This window comes from Amphiura filiformis, chromosome 15, assembly GCF_039555335.1.
Source record: "Amphiura filiformis chromosome 15, Afil_fr2py, whole genome shotgun sequence".
Classification (NCBI taxonomy): Eukaryota; Metazoa; Echinodermata; class Ophiuroidea; order Amphilepidida; family Amphiuridae; genus Amphiura; species Amphiura filiformis.
The window spans coordinates 17003183-17019443 of record NC_092642.1 but is presented as its reverse complement, the minus strand read 5'-3'; the positions used below and the strand labels follow the sequence as shown (position 1 = coordinate 17019443).

At 36.7% G+C, this 16261-nt stretch overlaps 1 protein-coding gene across 1 annotated transcript; it reads right to left on the bottom strand.

The window, feature by feature from the left end:
• Positions 1-122: 122 nt before the first annotated feature.
• LOC140171334 (S-crystallin SL11-like) lies at positions 123-15943 on the bottom strand. The gene is made up of 5 exons (XM_072194575.1): positions 15699-15943; positions 9979-10071; positions 9299-9414; positions 8461-8553; positions 123-1839 (listed from the first exon to the last, which is right to left on the bottom strand). Exons 1-5 carry the CDS (start codon positions 15835-15837, stop codon positions 1675-1677), a joined length of 606 nt encoding a protein of 201 aa, XP_072050676.1. The 5' UTR covers positions 15838-15943; the 3' UTR covers positions 123-1674.
• Between the last annotated feature and the right edge of the window lie 318 nt (positions 15944-16261).

Here is a 16261-nt window from a genome sequence, read left to right as displayed (position 1 = left end):
GTTAACAAAACGGGGTTTTTAATAATTACTTTCTGTTTATGACTTTTCAACATTTGCATTCTATTTCAGATAAAAGTATCCATTTTAAATCAGACGAAATAAAGTTTGAATCGGACATGTGACAGTATTATAAACATTTATTTATCTAAAAATAATACATTGTATGACACATACCACCTATGTATCTTTGGACCTGTTCATGTACACAAGTGCTTCAACTCTTTAGTTTACAATGATTAGTAAGTGGTGTACGTCAACATTGGGGGATGAGTGTATGGACCACCCCCTGGCAAAATATTGGGGGGTATATCCCCCCCATCCCCCCGGGATCTACGCCTATGAGACCAACTAAATTTAGAACCATACGTTCTTACGTTGTTGACCTTCCAAGTTGCAAACGATTCCATGTTTATTGACGCATTAGTGCTCAACAATGTTGAGGTAGTTCATCAGGCGAACTCTCCTTGTGTCAGATATGAAGATCATTACCGAAATTTGTTTAAAAGCTTTAATTTCAAAAAGGGTACAGATCTTTTCCCTCCATCTCAACAATCTTTCACTTGATTTGACTTGTACAGTTCGTATAGGGATCTACCTTGAAGGCACGTAATTTAATTTGTAACAAGTTTGCACTTTGATTCTTTTTTGCCTGTAGTGCCTTATAAAATGTTTTATACGATTTTCATGTTAAAATCTCTACTTTCGTTTATTTATTATCACAATATCCCTGGCACAATTTTAAAGCTTTGACCCGTAAATATCTGACCCGTGGGTTGTCAAGTTGACGACTAAAATGAATAAAGAAATAATAAATTAATGAAATGAGAAATATGTAATACCATTTGTACTTGCTATATTCTACCGCAATGGCTTATTAGAGTCAAAAACTGATTATGTCCACTACGGGTGTACACTTTATAAAGGGTATTGCTTCACCAATTCCGAACATGTTAAAGATATAATAATTATTACATGTACCACTCGACTCGAATATTTGCGAGAAATGAGTCGACTTGCCAACGACTCTACACCTCTGATATATACATGTTTGAGAATGAATTCAACGGAGGCTCGCTGTCTCTGCCAATGTTTTCGATAGGAAACATCAAACATCAATTGTGGACATAAAGAGTTCTGGTTCTAAGCCATCGATGTGAATTCGATTAAATGAGCAGGCTGGCTCTGTGTTAAGATGCCGACATATAATTATAAATGTGCGATGCCTAATATCTTACCTGAGACTAAAACATCTTTCTTAAAAAAAAAAAAAACAATTCACAAAGGATCTTACGTGAAACATAATAATGACGCAGTATTGTAGCCAGGGCCACGCGTGAGCTCACCCGGAGAAACAAAAACGAAAAGAAAAGAAGGACACTCGTGAGAGACAAAGGGAGGAGGCAAATAGAAGAGGAAGAAAAAAGGAAAAAACAGAAATGAGGGAAGAAAGAGATAAAGACAAGGACGGTGAAAATAAAACTACTTGGAGGAAATTTGCATGAGTTTGCACGCTGCTGGCAACGCCCCTGTGCCCTAACTATAACACACGAAGAAGCAGGGGTCTTATAGTCGAGAGTTTTTACTGGTACAAACCAAATACTATTTTTGAACATAAGCCTACATGTTACACTGTCTTGTCTTAAATGATTTGGCCATCCAGAATTCTTGGTCCTATTAAAATGGCGTTTCAGGTCGTTTGGCCACCCATGCAGCAATCTTTGGTTCTGTACCCATCTTTTCATTGAGAGCTTTTAGTTTGGGATAGTTTTCCAGGATATTTCCTGCCTGTGCCAAAGTGATTTCCATTGTTCTGAAGAAAGCGATGTCAGCAAGTGTGATCTGAGGAAAAAAACAAATTTACAGTATGGTAACAAAGTTGTCTAAATCTATGAATAAAAATTCCCTTTAAAAGGGAAAGCCAGCCTCAATGTAGAAGAGGTCTTGTAATTAGTTTTGGTCAATGTGAAAGGCATTTTTAGGATCACGCTTACATCTACATGACAGTCCACCAAACCATCAACGATGAGAACATGCACACTGAAACAGCAGAAAACATTAATTCCTAATCTCATGTCAACTCTTTTAATTCATTACATGTACTCCAAATTGTTCTGGTCTGTTTGTTTTGTTGTTGTTGTTGTTGTCGTTGGTTTTTTTTGTCTTTTCAGCTTTTTACCCACGATATCTCAATTTCCAATTTTGTAATACCAGAACTTACGTACTCAATATCTTCGCTTAGGAATGTCCGATTTCACTGCTTTCGATATATACACTGCCGGTTTTATTTATTTATTTATTTAATCTTTCTTTAACCAGGGTAGCCCCTTCAGTAACTAGTACTGATCTCCAAGGGGGGGCCCTGAGTGACAATTCACAATATACATATACATTGTACAATTTCAAAACAGAGGTTAATATAAATTAAATTAAAAGCAATGCATGGAATCAAAAGTTACAAGATACATTAGTTACATTGTACATCAGGTTAATTTTTACATTAGGTCTGGTAACACCAATAGTTACATGATTAAATGCTGATAATATTATAACAATGTACATGTTTGGCAATCAGATATAAAGAAAAGACAAAAGTTGAATAAATTTGTGGAAATTGAAAAAATCTAATCACAAATCTGAAATACAGGTTTTAAAAGTATTAAGGGTCATGGAAGAAAAGTTTCTGCGGATGTCTGGAGGGAGTTCATTCCAAGCATAACATGATCTGTAGTGAAAAGTTCTCTTGCCAGGAATTATGTTCCATTTTGGAATGGCAAGAGAATTGAAAGTTTTTTTGAGTTAACTTACATGTACATTTTATTTTAAAATAACTTAATTAATTCGCAATGTATAGTTTAAGCCTACTATATTATAATAGATAGTGGCCAGCACATTTATAAAGGACTGGTTACTCACTACAATCTTCACTCTTAAACTGTGTTTTTCTGAATGGGCTGATCATGTTGATTGCTAGTCGGAAACTCCTGCGAAGCTATGGACATGGCATCTTACATACTCCATTCTATAACAGTCTGCCTAGTGCCTTGTGTGTTTTCTCTTCAATCATTTTGTTGAATGTAATTTTATGAATCAAATAGTTATGTGTCATTTTATTTATAATAAAGAAGTTATTAAATTAATAAAGTAAGACAATTTATTTATCTATAAGTGCATGTCAAATGGGGTACATTGTTCAATACTATATGCATAAATTATGCCCATATTATAGCTAGGCCCTAAAAACTTTATTTTGCATCGGATTTTTCCCGTTGAAAAGACAAAACTGATGTTTATGATAGCAACCATTTCATCAATAACATTTTGAGTCATTTTTATCCATAAAACGACACAGGATATGATAGATAACTACTTCACATCAATATGGTCCATATGATCACAGATTGTTGAGAATCTGTGATATGATCCGGGGATATGATGAAGATTTTGATTCTACAGGGTGTATCAAAATGATTGGTACCGAAGACTTCTCATTTTTTGTCGAATTTTTTCACTATTTTTTGTGCCAGTTTGGGGTTAATTGTTTAAATATTTGTAATTATAGTAGTTTTATCTTCTCTAAGAATTTTAGATCATAAAGATAGCACATTCTATTCAGAAGTTACATGATTCTATAGGAAAGTAGGTGTGTTTACACTTTTCGTCGTAACGCTGGATCAGTACCGCACCATTTTCAAAGCTCTATTTTACTGCAAATACCTTGTGAGGATGATATGTTGAAAATCATGGAAATGTTTAATATTTTCCTTGCCTATTTCTTCATTCATAATATATATTAATGTAATAATCAATATTTATTGCTTGAGAGTAATATTATTGACTTGAATAATTTATGTGGGGTGAAAGAAGTTTGCGAATCAACACCATCCAGGGCGGTAATTTAAATTGTATTTTTGAGATTACTAAGTAGATGGTGCGGTGTGGCAGAATGGCTATAGACTGTAGACAGTGTAGGTTAGTTTAGACCTGGTAAAAGTTATTGGAATGGCTCCACAGTATTCCACACTTCAGTGTGCATTCATAGTTAAGAATCACTGGTCGACACGAAGCTATGGAGAAGTACAGAGAAGATTTAGGAGACAGTTTCTAAGAGCAAGGCGTATCCCATGCAAACATGCTATAACTTGCAATGCTTCACAATTTGATATGGGCAGTTACAGAATGGACCCATCCAAGTTCTTTCAAGATAGGGTTTCACCTCACACTGCCAGAGTCATAAGGCAGGGACTTCAGGAACTATCTTTCTAAAAGCACATGTAAAGCAATTTTATGTTATGTATACTGAGGTGAGATATTGAAGAATATGTATGCAATAAATGGTTCAAGCAGTGAACCTATTCATCTTGTGTTGTGTAAGTCAAACCATGATTACGTCGATCTTCGTTTAAATGACAATAGCTCCCAGATGTATCAACCTATCAACTTCAGATTAATAGATCAATAAGTTAACATATGCCCCTTTCTATTTATAGTACAAAAAATATATTAATTAGCAGTTTTATATTTTTGATATATTTTTGAAAATGTCACATAGCCCGGTACCAATCATTTTGATACACCCTGTATAGATCTGTTATCAACATGATATCACGCTGTTCAGTGGTCAAGGAGTAAGGACCCCCGGTCAAGGACACTGATATGATATCATAGGTGATGTCAGATTTTCTTCTGCTGACCATATGATGCTATATATAACTATTATTGTTACATTTAGGCCTTTAAACTTTTAAAGTCATAATTAATTAGTTCAAACATAACTTTGGTAATAGGCCTACTCATTCGTTTTCGTTCGTTGAAACGGCAAAACATACTTACTTTTCCTAACAAATCGAATTAAAATATTTTAAAAAAAAATTTAACCACAAAAAGTAATAAAAAAAATCATTCCAATACCACTAAAATATAATCTCTTGAGTAAACTGACCCCAAACCTGAAACAGGTACCAGCCCCGAATGGGCTGGCGATAAAACGAAACTTGGTGCTCTCCTGTGAGCAGTCTTATAGTAGGGGGCCTACTATAATATCAAAGAATGATATTGAAATTGTCTCAATGACGACAAGAATGAGGATCACGAGGGTCACTTATATATTTATCATGTTCATAATTTGTATGTTTCATGTGTACAGGATGTAGTCCTCTCGAACGCCAGTTCGATACGCCCCTCATACCACACACACAAACCCTCTGCCAATGTATATAACAGCACGAATACTTTTTGATTGGCTAGATTTTTGCAGCAGTGCTGCATTAATTCTGAATTGGCTGGGTGTTACTATACTGAAATTTTCGAATGTGAAAGGCATTTTGTACCACTGAAGTTTTTCGTACACATCGATAGCTTTATTAATATAAAGATTGACTTTTGTAGAATTTTGGTTGTGTATCCATTGATTTTATATGCGATTTCATTGAAAGAAGTGTTTTTAATGCAATGATTTTCAACAACACACTCAACCTGGGCTCCTTGCATGAGGAATATTAGCTACAAGCATTAGCTGAGCATGCGTCCTGTCAATTTCTACTCTCACACCCCTGATTTAGCATAGGGATTGGGCTCGTTTGCATATGCATGAGTTCGTTGAGTTGGTCGTAGCGTCCTTGGAGATAGTACATTTCTAGTAAAATGGTATAGATGAGTTTATAGTCAAAATGCGTGATGTATTTTAGCAGTTTAAACGTAGGCCTATGTTTTTGTAAATGTGCATAATTTCCAATCACGTCGCAGATGGCAACTATCACAGCACAAGTAATAATTTATCCTAGTGTATTGCCCCGGTAGAATAGGCCTACCTTGCATATGCCATAGACAAATTTTGATAAAGACAGAGATGACGTCAGTGGTACTGATTTTGGTTTAGATCTGAAACCATATTATACCTCAGGTTTAGATTGAGAAAGTATAGGCCTACATATCAAGTAATTATCTGGTGGGAATTGTTTTATTGTTGTATTAATTGTGGTATACTGAACCCGACAACCACATTTGAAGAAAATAATTATAACTATGATCAGTGGCGGCGCCAGGAAATTTTTTTCGGGGGGGGCATTAGGGGGGCAAAGTGAATTTCAGGGGGGGCAAAATCAACAAAGTTTGCGCAAAATTACCGTAAAAAGTGGAAATTTTCGTAATTTTGGGTTTTTTCTGGGGGGGCAACAGGGGGGCAACAGGGGGGCAAGAGTTCTGACTGGGGCATTTCCCCCATGCGCCCCTGTGGCGCCGCCACTGACTATGATTAATTTTATCATGGGCTATATTTTTGCCGGCGGAGGAATATGGATTTAGCCTGGGGAGTTAGCTTTCAAAAACTGTATCACGTGTCATTACATGTGGATGGGATGGGTGAAGTTTCGTGTTACCAAAGTATGGTGTGTTACCATTACAACAACAACTTACTTATTTACATAGTACATCCAATCACAGCGTGCTGATCTGTCTAAAGTAATAAACAAAGGTTGTTCAGTCGCACAGTAACAGTGCATGCACGTCATTAGAGGCGCTGTAGTTTAATATGGATATGCAAACGAGATGGCCGGTGACCGTGACTCAACTGTAAATGATTATTCTTCGGGACACCTTGACGGATTTTCCCGCAATTGACACACCGTGCTGTAAGCATGGTAAAGTGAACCTGTAAAATGTACCAAATGCAGTTTTTGATATTGCGGTACATGTCAGCTATTATTATGCAATTTTCGGCCGTTGTTTCGGCCTACAGTTTGTTTAGGACTTCTTTGTTGTGGACCATACTATTTTGTTTTTACGAAAGTGATAATTTCTCCATCATTTTGTTTCAAGTTGCTTTATTTATTACTAAATAGCCTATTCGGTCTGGGTATTAAATTGATAGGCCTAATGGCGCAGTGTAAAGGACCATGCGGTTATAAGTTGAGACTCCCAAAAGACTGACGGCGTGACATTTTTCTTGAACAAATGAAATGATAATGATATTTTCAAAATGAATACTTACACCCCTCATAGGGGTCTATGTAAAACAGTCAATTATCAGAATTGCAAGTGTAGTCTAAAAGTGACAAAGAGATATTGTATTCTCTGGTTTGGAATGAGTATTTATGACTGAAAGCAGTTTAAGCAGCTAATTAGCACTAATTAAACCGTTTGAATAAATAATTAGGTCTGTTAATGAAGTAAATTTTGATCACCCTGTATACATAGAAGCAAACATCGCACCCAAAATAAAGTATATTTCTGGTTGGCTTTTTTCAATTCAAGCTCTGTTTGATTTTGTGGTCCTCAGATTGAGAAAATATTCCTGAAAAGAAAAATATACCACATGTTCCTTAAAAAGTTCATTTTTACACACTGTATATCATCTAGTACACCCTGAATATTGATTTCGAATTTTGGTCAGTTTAATCTCTGTTCTTAATGCTTTCCAGAAATAGGCCTACCTGTAATTGGTTCATAAAATGATATAACTATTCATCGCAAAATTGAAAACAATGGCCATACCCGATGTCAGTCAATGGTATATCCAAACCACAATATGAACCTGAAGACTCGTCATCAGACTTAGACACTATCCATGCTATCAATGAGGAATTGCTATTACCCCATACCACAGTATTATGTTTATAATCATTCCTAGGCCTTATTAAAGGCTCAAATGCATACAACTTTTAACTCATTTATGTTAAGTACAAACTTGAGAATAATTATGTTCTTCATTTTAAGTAAATGTCATCATATGTTATTAAGTATACCAAGAAATGAACTAAGTACTCAGCATATAAATTAATTTGTGCCCTCATTGTGGGTTTTTAAGACAAAATAAAATAAAGGAAACAAACATCATTCTCCTTTTTACAGTGTCGTTTCTAAAACTTAAAGCTCATTTTTAAGCCAAAGGTCCTCTCAGTGAATGTGAAATCCAACATTTTTTCTTCATTCACTGCGCCGTCTTTTTTAAAGACATTTCTTGTTTCCCATGACGTCATCAAGCACGAATTGGAAGAAGGCTTTCAAAAGGTTAATCGGCTCATGCATGCACTTTCAGCAAAAAGTTCTAAAAAGCATTAAAGAACATATTTGTCCTCTATATGGAACCCTCAAGAAAAAATTATTTAAACTGAAAGAACCGTTTTAGCTTTATCCCTTTGAAGAACCTTTTTGGTTCGTTATATTCCATATGTGGACAGATTTTATAACCCTTTTAGCTCCTTTTCTTTCAGAGTGTGTTATACGCTGGTTCCCATCCCGTATATGATTATTTGGTGTTATATCTCTATAGCCAATTAGAAACTGCGTTATTGCCAGACGGTTTGTGTGGAGAGCGGTCGAAATCAACTCGCGGCGAAGGACTATGTTTTATGTTTTTAGGTTAAGACTAATTAGGCTATACCAGTTGAAATACATACACCCCCTGTGGAAGACATGACCTAAATCGTCCACATAGTGAGTGTGATCTTCCGAACTTGAACCTACCGAGTTGCCGACGAACACGTCTCCAACTAGTTTCTCCAGGATGGCCATTACCGCTGGTATGCTTTCCTCCACTGCCTTCTTCTTCAGCTCGGCCTGGAATAAAAGTTTTTAATAACCTTGATATCACCATTTGTTACAATTTGGCCACATTAAAACATGTAGGCCTACACAATAAATTTTGATTCTGATCCACGAGTTGATCAACAAGCACAAAGTTTGTTCAAGTAGGTGATGTGATATGGTGACGTACCTGGAAACATTAATGTGAAATGCGGTTTTTTTTTTCATTTTCAGAGTGAACATAATGCCTCAAATCGAGGATATTTAATGTGACATCAGTGCGGAGCCAATATTTACGTCAGGGGCGAATTTGTGTTTTAAGGGGAAATCCCATTTTTTTCCGTGGAGGTCTTTAGGTGGAATCTGAATTTTCTTTTCTTACATCATTAGGGGAATGTTAAATTTCAAATGGAGAAAAAGGGAAATCCGAAAATTTCAGACGAGCGGGGCATGTAACGCAATTTTGTTTGTCATTTTTTGGTCAAATACTCCACCTTCCCCCGGGCCTTCCCCCTGGCGTAAATACTGAACGGTCCCTTATCTTTGACTTTCATACAAAAGTAAACATTATAAACGTGCACTAAAAAAAAATCTGAAAAGTGTGGAGAATATGTTGTTCGTCAGTGACAGACTTCGCTTTAAAATATATTAGGCCTATCATAAAGACATTGGGTTTAAAAGGGGGGATTCATAAACCCCCTGTCATATAAGTATTGATTGGTCCCTAGAAAAATAACGGATGAAAGGATTCAACATGTTCAACATGGAGTATGGTTACCTTTTTGGCTTCATCCTGCTCACGGAATATAGGCATTAGTGCCATGCGGATATCATTCATCGTATCCAGAATACCATCTATTTGTAAGGCTTCCAGGTTATCTTTGCCATACAGTTCTGTACATATTAAAAATAGAACACACTATATAGCTTTGGTTTTCATAATTTTGTGAATAATGTAACGTTCAAATAGCAGAATTTCATTCTTTATTATTCAATTTATAACAAAATCTAAAACTGATTTCCATCATCTTTATATAGTTGTCATCATCATCACTATCATCATAAATCATCTGATCATCCTTTAACCTTATTTATCATAAATCACCACCTGAATCTCTATCAAGGTCTAATCATCTCCTGAATCATCATCAATTCGCCAGCGAAGTGTTACGTGTAATCCGATTATTACCATGCCAACTGGATCACGCTTTTGATTCTGCACCACGATCGAAATGATCGCAACATAAAGTCTATGGCATACTACCAATTCCAAAAGATGCGTGATCTAGTTACCAGGGAGTTACGTAACCACTTCGCTGGCGAATATAAATCATGATATCAATCTTATCATCATCATCATCATCATCATTATCATCATCATCATCATCATCATCATCGTCATCGTCATCATCATCATCATCACTATCATCATCATCATTTATTGATCAGTATACTTACTGAATTCTCTAGCAAGGTATCGAGCTATAGCAGCACTTTCTGCGTACTGTTTACCATCTACTTCAAGCACGGGGACCCTTCCAGTTGGTAAAACTGAAGATAGAAAATGGATAAATAACACATTAATTTGAAGAGACCCATGGAGGGGCGGTGGTGCAGTTGGCGGTGGTGCAGTTGGCGGTGGTGCAGGTGGCGGTGGTGCAGTTGGCGGTGGTGCAGGTGGCGGTGGTCCATTGTCAAGTATATGGGTTTTCTGTTTTGGGCAACTTTTCTTGAATTCATGTATTATATCATGCGTAATGAATCTGTGGTTTAGTTTAGGAACATAAAACTGTTTCCATCATTGCTCTTTGTAAAATGGTCACACATTGTGGTTCAAATTTTTCTTATGTATTTCATTGTTTTTGACCGCAAATGATGACGATATATCATAACACACTCGATAATAATTTTTAAATCCTGAGAAGAGTATACATTTTCTGAATGGAAATTGCATGAGGAATCTTAATATTGCATTTAAAAAGTTGTTGAAGCTAATATAAAACAATTATTGTCACTTTTGCAAAATTACTACTTTAAAATTTGTTTTGGGGGCACCCTGTATAAATCAGATCTGGTTTTCAGAAATTTGTTTCATGAACTAGGTTAATGTAGGCTTAGTAGAGAACATGTTCTGATGTTTAAAATTTGTAACAAAACCACATACAGGTTTAAATTTGAAATTTATATCAGGGTCCAATTTGAGGAAAATTTTAAAATATATATTTACATAGAAGTCTGGCTGTTGTAACAAAAACGCAACATATTTTCAGGGTAAATTTTTTGTCAGTGATATTTATAAAATATAAATAAAAAATACATTTTTGATGATTTATTACTATGTTCTGGACCACCTTATGACATGCGACCAGAGTGTTTTCCTATGCCGTTTTTCAGAGCGTCTTATTATATAAGATGTCCCATAAATGTGCCAAAAATCGCTAGTCCCCTTCAATCTGTCAAAAATTGCTCCCCTCTTTTGGTTTGTCAAAAGTTTCTTGGTCTGTCCTGAAATTTATCCTCTCCCCATGTTTTATAAGGGCAATAATTATGAGCCCCTGGGAAAACTTTCAAATGGCATGCCAAATTGCTAGTCCCCATGCCTAGCCTTTGCACATGTCAATTTTTTGGGATACAAATTTGCAAACCTTTTGGATATTACAAATTGGAGTGGAGCGAGCAGGAAATTTAGCATATTTACAGTCGCCTGATCTGACCTTCCGGGGGAGATTAAAATTTCCCAATTTCTGATTAGAAGTTGTCGCTCAAGCGTTGAACGGGTGGGGTCCAGAGGGGAAGCCCTGGCAGTTCCTGGTTTTTTTTTTAGGCTATTAGAAGCTAAAAAGGTCAATGTTTCAGAGTAGGCCTACAAATTTCACAATGAAAGTAAATTTGTTTGAAGCTGCACTAAAATGTGTACAACAGTTATCCTTGATTTTCCCTTTTCTCTTCTCCTTTCCCCTTTTTCTTCCCTCCTTTTTCTTTTCCCTTTCTCTTCCTACCCCTTCCCTTCTTTTTCTTTCCATTTCTCTTCTTCTTTCTCTTTTTTCTTCTCTCCTTTTCTTTCCGTCCCTCTTCCCTATTATTTTGCTCTTCTTCCCAGTTTTTTGTGTCGGGGGCAGCTCCCCCTGTTTACGCCACTACTGTTTCTGCACAGTTTTACCAAGCCTTTTTTCAGGTGTCCCTTATAATAGTTTAGGTTTACAAGTGTGCCAAAATCACTTTTTCCCCCGGCTTTTGCCCCTCTCCCCTTCAGCAAGCCAAAACAAACAAATTATTGCCCAACCCCTTTTTACGCTCCCAGGGCTAGCGCATTATTACAGCACATCCCCTAAACTTATTGCCCAATTTCTTTTCACAACACTGAAGCCATATATCCTAATTAGGGACCGTTCAATATTGGGGAGGAGTGCGAGTTAATCTGAATTTTGTGAAGGGTCTTCAGCCCCGTCTTCAGCCCGAGTCTTCAGTGGGGAATCTGTATTTTTTTTGCAGCAGCGCTGCATTATTGCAGCAGCGCTGCAGCGCTGCATTAATTCTGAATTGGCTGGGTGTTACTATACTGAAATTTTCGTATGTGAAAGGCATTTTGTACCATTTAAGTTTTTTGTACACATCGGTAGCTTTATTAATATAAAGATTGACTTTTGTAGAATTTTGGTTGTGTATCCATTGATTTTATATGCGATTTCATTGAAAGAAGTGTCTTTTAATGCAATGATTTTCAACAACACACTCAACCTGGGCTCCTTGCATGAGGAATATTAGCTACAAGCATTAGCTGAGCATGCGTCCTGCCAATTAAGCATAGGGATTGGGATCGTTTGCATATGCATGAGTTCGCTGAGTTGGCGTAGCGTCCGTGGAGATAGTACATTTCTAGTAAAATGGTAAGATGCCTTTGTACTAGCAAAATGCGTGATGTATTTTAACAGTTTATAGTTTAGCCTATGTTTCTGTAAATATGCATAATTTCCAATCACGTCGCAGATGGCAACTATCACAGCACAAGTAATAATTTATCCTAGCGTATTGCCCCGGTAGAATACCTTGCACATGCCATAGAAAAAAATTGATAACTTGGTAGGTAGACAGAGCTGCAGAGATGACGTCAGTGGTACTGAATTTGGTTTAGATCTGAGACCATATACCTCAGGTTTAGATTGAGATATTATACATACCGGTATCAAGTAATTATCTTGTGGGAATTGTTTTATTGTTATTGTGGTAGGCCTATACATCTTGGCCTATACTGAACCCGACAACCACATTTGAAGAAAATAATCATAGCCTAACTGATGAGTTATTTTTATCATGGGGCTATGTTTTTGCCGGCGGAGGAATATGGAGTAAACATGGGGAGTTAGCTTTCAAAAACTGATTCACGTGTGATAGCTTGTGATCACATGTGCAGTAAGCTGTTCTGTCAAAAGTAATGATAAAGAAAGGTTGTTCGCACAGTAACAGCGCAGGGAACATTATAGTGCATGTATGTATTAAATCAACAAAGCATCAACTCGGATACATCACTTAATTTACATACATCCAATCACAGCGTGCTGTCTGAAGTATATGAATTATTAAAACAAAGGTTTGTCGCACAGTAACAGTGCATGGACGTCAATTAGAGGCGCTTTAATATAAGTTAAATATGGATACGCAAACGAGATGGCCGGTGACTCAACTGTAAATGATTATTCTTCGGGACACCTTGACGGATTTTCCCCGGGATTTTCCCGCATTTGACACTCGTAATAGTGCTGTAAGCATGGTAAAGTGAACCTGTAAAATCATGTACCGAATGCAGTTTTTGATACTAAAAGTATTGCGGTACATGTACAATGTACACACGTCATCTTATGCAATTTTCGGCCGTTGTTTCGGCCTACAGTTTGTTTAGGACTTCTGTGTTGTGGACAATACTATTTTGTTTTTACGAAAGTGATAATTTCTCCATCATTATTGTTTCAAGTTGCTTTATTTATATCTAAATATTCGGTCTGGATATGAAATAGATAGGCCCAATGGTGTAAAGGTCCCCCGGGAAAGGACCATGTGTTATAAGTTGAGACTCCCAAAAGACTGACGGCGGCGTGACATTTTTCTTGAACAAATGAAATGATAATGATATTTTCAAAATGAATGCTTACACCCTTCATATTAGCCCGGTTTTAAAACTTAGTTCATTCATTTTAATCCCGGGGTGGGCACTCAACATCAGAAGTGACGGGTATAGGGTATGTGCCCAGCGTCGCGAAGTAGGGGCCTATCGGGTAAAAAACGATAGTTTTAAAAAAGGGGGTCATTGGGTATAAGATTTTGAAAAAGGGGGTCATTGAGTAGGCCTATAATATTTGAAAATAAGGGGTCATCGGGTAGAAAATTGTGAAAAAAATGGAGCAAAATCTATTTTCTTGTTCCAAATTCTCCACACAAATTTGTTGAAATAAGAGAATTTGACAATTTCGGCATCAGGCCTATTTTGTGGCATTTTGATAATACTATTCTAGAAAAACGGAGGTCATGGGTAGCTGCAACCAAAAAAAAGGGGGTCATCGGGTATGACTTTAAAAAAGGGGGTCATCGGGTATAGACTTCAACATAGGGGCCTATTGACAGGCACATACCGTCACTTCCAAAGTTGAGTGCCCCCCGGATTTTAATTTGACTTGACACCAAAACCAGGGTTTCCCATTGATGCTGATTAATTGTATGATTACGCTACGAACTTGCAGGTTGGCGGACGGGGGCGGGTACCATAGAAAGTCTATGGAAATAAGTTCATATCAGTTTCATGATATACTTTTGTTCCCCTTTTATGTTGACTTGAAAACTAAAATCCCCGATTATAGTTCCAATTTGATATCAGTAATTGTAGCAACTAAATAATTATGTAGCCTACTTTGTGTAACTTCTCATTTCAGACGATTGAGCACGTTTACAGGCTTGTCCATGTCTTGCCTCATAAGCGTCTATGTAAAACAGTCAATTTTCAGAATAATTATTGCAAGTGTAGTCTAAAGTGACAAACAAAGAGATATTGTATTCTGTCTGGTTTTGAATGATTATTTATGACTGAAAGCAGTTTAAGCAGCTAATTAGCACTAATTAAATCGTTTGAATAAATAATTAGGTCTGATAATGAAGTAAATTATGATCACCCTGTATACATAGAAGCAAACATCGTACCCAAAATAAAGTATATAATTCTGGTTGGCTTTTTCAATTCAAGCTCTGTTTGATTTTGTGGTCCTCAGATTGAGAAAATATTCCTGAAAAGAAAACTATACCACATGTTCATTAAAAAGTTCATTTTTACACCCTGTATATCTTCTGGTACACCCTGAATATTGACCTCGGGTTTGGGTCAGTCTAATCTCTGTTCTTAATGCTCAAGTTCCAGCAATAGGCCTACCTGTAATTGGTTAATAAAATGTTATAACTATTCATCGCAAAATTGAAAGCAATGGCCATACCCGATGTCAGTCAATGGTATCCAAACCACAATATGAACCTGAAGACTTGTCATCAGACTTGGACACTATCCATGGGTATCCATGCTATCAGTAAGGAATTGCTATTATAATATAAATGTACATGTATTACCCCATACCACAGTATTATGTTTGTAATCATTCCTTATTAAAGGCTCAAATGCATAAAACCTTATAACTCATTTATGTTAAGTATAAACTTGTGAATGCGTTTTTCATTTTAAGTAAATGTCATCAAAACATGTAGGCCTATACCAAGAAATGAACTAAGTACTCAGCATATAAATTTGTGCCCTCCTCGTGGGTTTGTAAGACAAAATAAAAGAAACAAACAATACAAACTTTATCTGCTTGCATTCTCTTTTTTACAGTGTCGTTAGCTCATTTTTAAGCCTGATGTCCTCCCAGTGAATGTGAAATCCAACATTTTTTCTTCAATCGCTGCGCCGTCTTTTTTAAAGACATTTCTTGTTAACTATGAGAAGGGATTCGGGGAATATTAAGTTTTAAATAGAGGAAAATGGGGAAACAAGGAGGGAAACTGACATTTTTAGCTGACGTGAGAGGCCCGGGTGAGAGGGTAGGGGCCTATAACAGTCTATAGCCCTATAACCAAAGTATTCTAGTAACAGTCTATAGCCCTATGTATATGATACGTGTACATCGGGCTGCATACTTTAAGCTTACCTGGTTTAAAATTAGTGAGAAAATCCTCTCTGTCTTTCATGCGGAAATCTTCAAATTCGACACCCGCATACGCGAAAATGAGTCTGGAGAGCTCAGCAAGGCCTCGGCCATTGAAATAAATAAGCTTGTATTGCGGCATTTTGGCAGTTATATAAAAATCAGCTGCAGAGAGTGAAACCAAGAGACGTATAATGCAACGCAATCACATTCAACTGCTTGTGTCACGGTGTGCTCGTGCACATTATTGATGCAGTACAATACATGTGGGTGAGAGGTCGGGAAGAGAAAGCATTATTGGTTCCGGTATAACCCTATGCGAGCAGACTGTATGCGAGAGACGCCGTGCAAGACCAGATGAAAATAAAAGAATAATATAAAGGCCACATAAAAAAAATAAAGGCCACATTAAAAAAAGTGTCAGTCAATTTTGTAGTAACCCCTCATCTTAAAATAAAAAGGGACCATGATAGCTCATGATGATCCTCGAAGATGCTGAACACTGCACTAGCAATATTAAAGCCTAGCTATGTCAATTAATTTTACATGAAAAATGTTGTATCAAC

Bases quoted from the DNA above. Each gene is read 5' to 3' on its own strand.
- LOC140171334 (XM_072194575.1), bottom strand. From the start codon at position 15,837: ATGCCGCAATACAAGCTTATTTATTTCAATGGCCGAGGCCTTGCTGAG. The intron at 10,072-15,698 runs GTAAGCTTAAAG...TTCTATCTTCAG, and splicing joins TCTCACTAATTTTAAACCAG to TTTTACCAACTGGAAGGGTC. The intron at 9,415-9,978 runs GTAAGTATACTG...TAATATGTACAG, and splicing joins ATACCTTGCTAGAGAATTCA to AACTGTATGGCAAAGATAAC.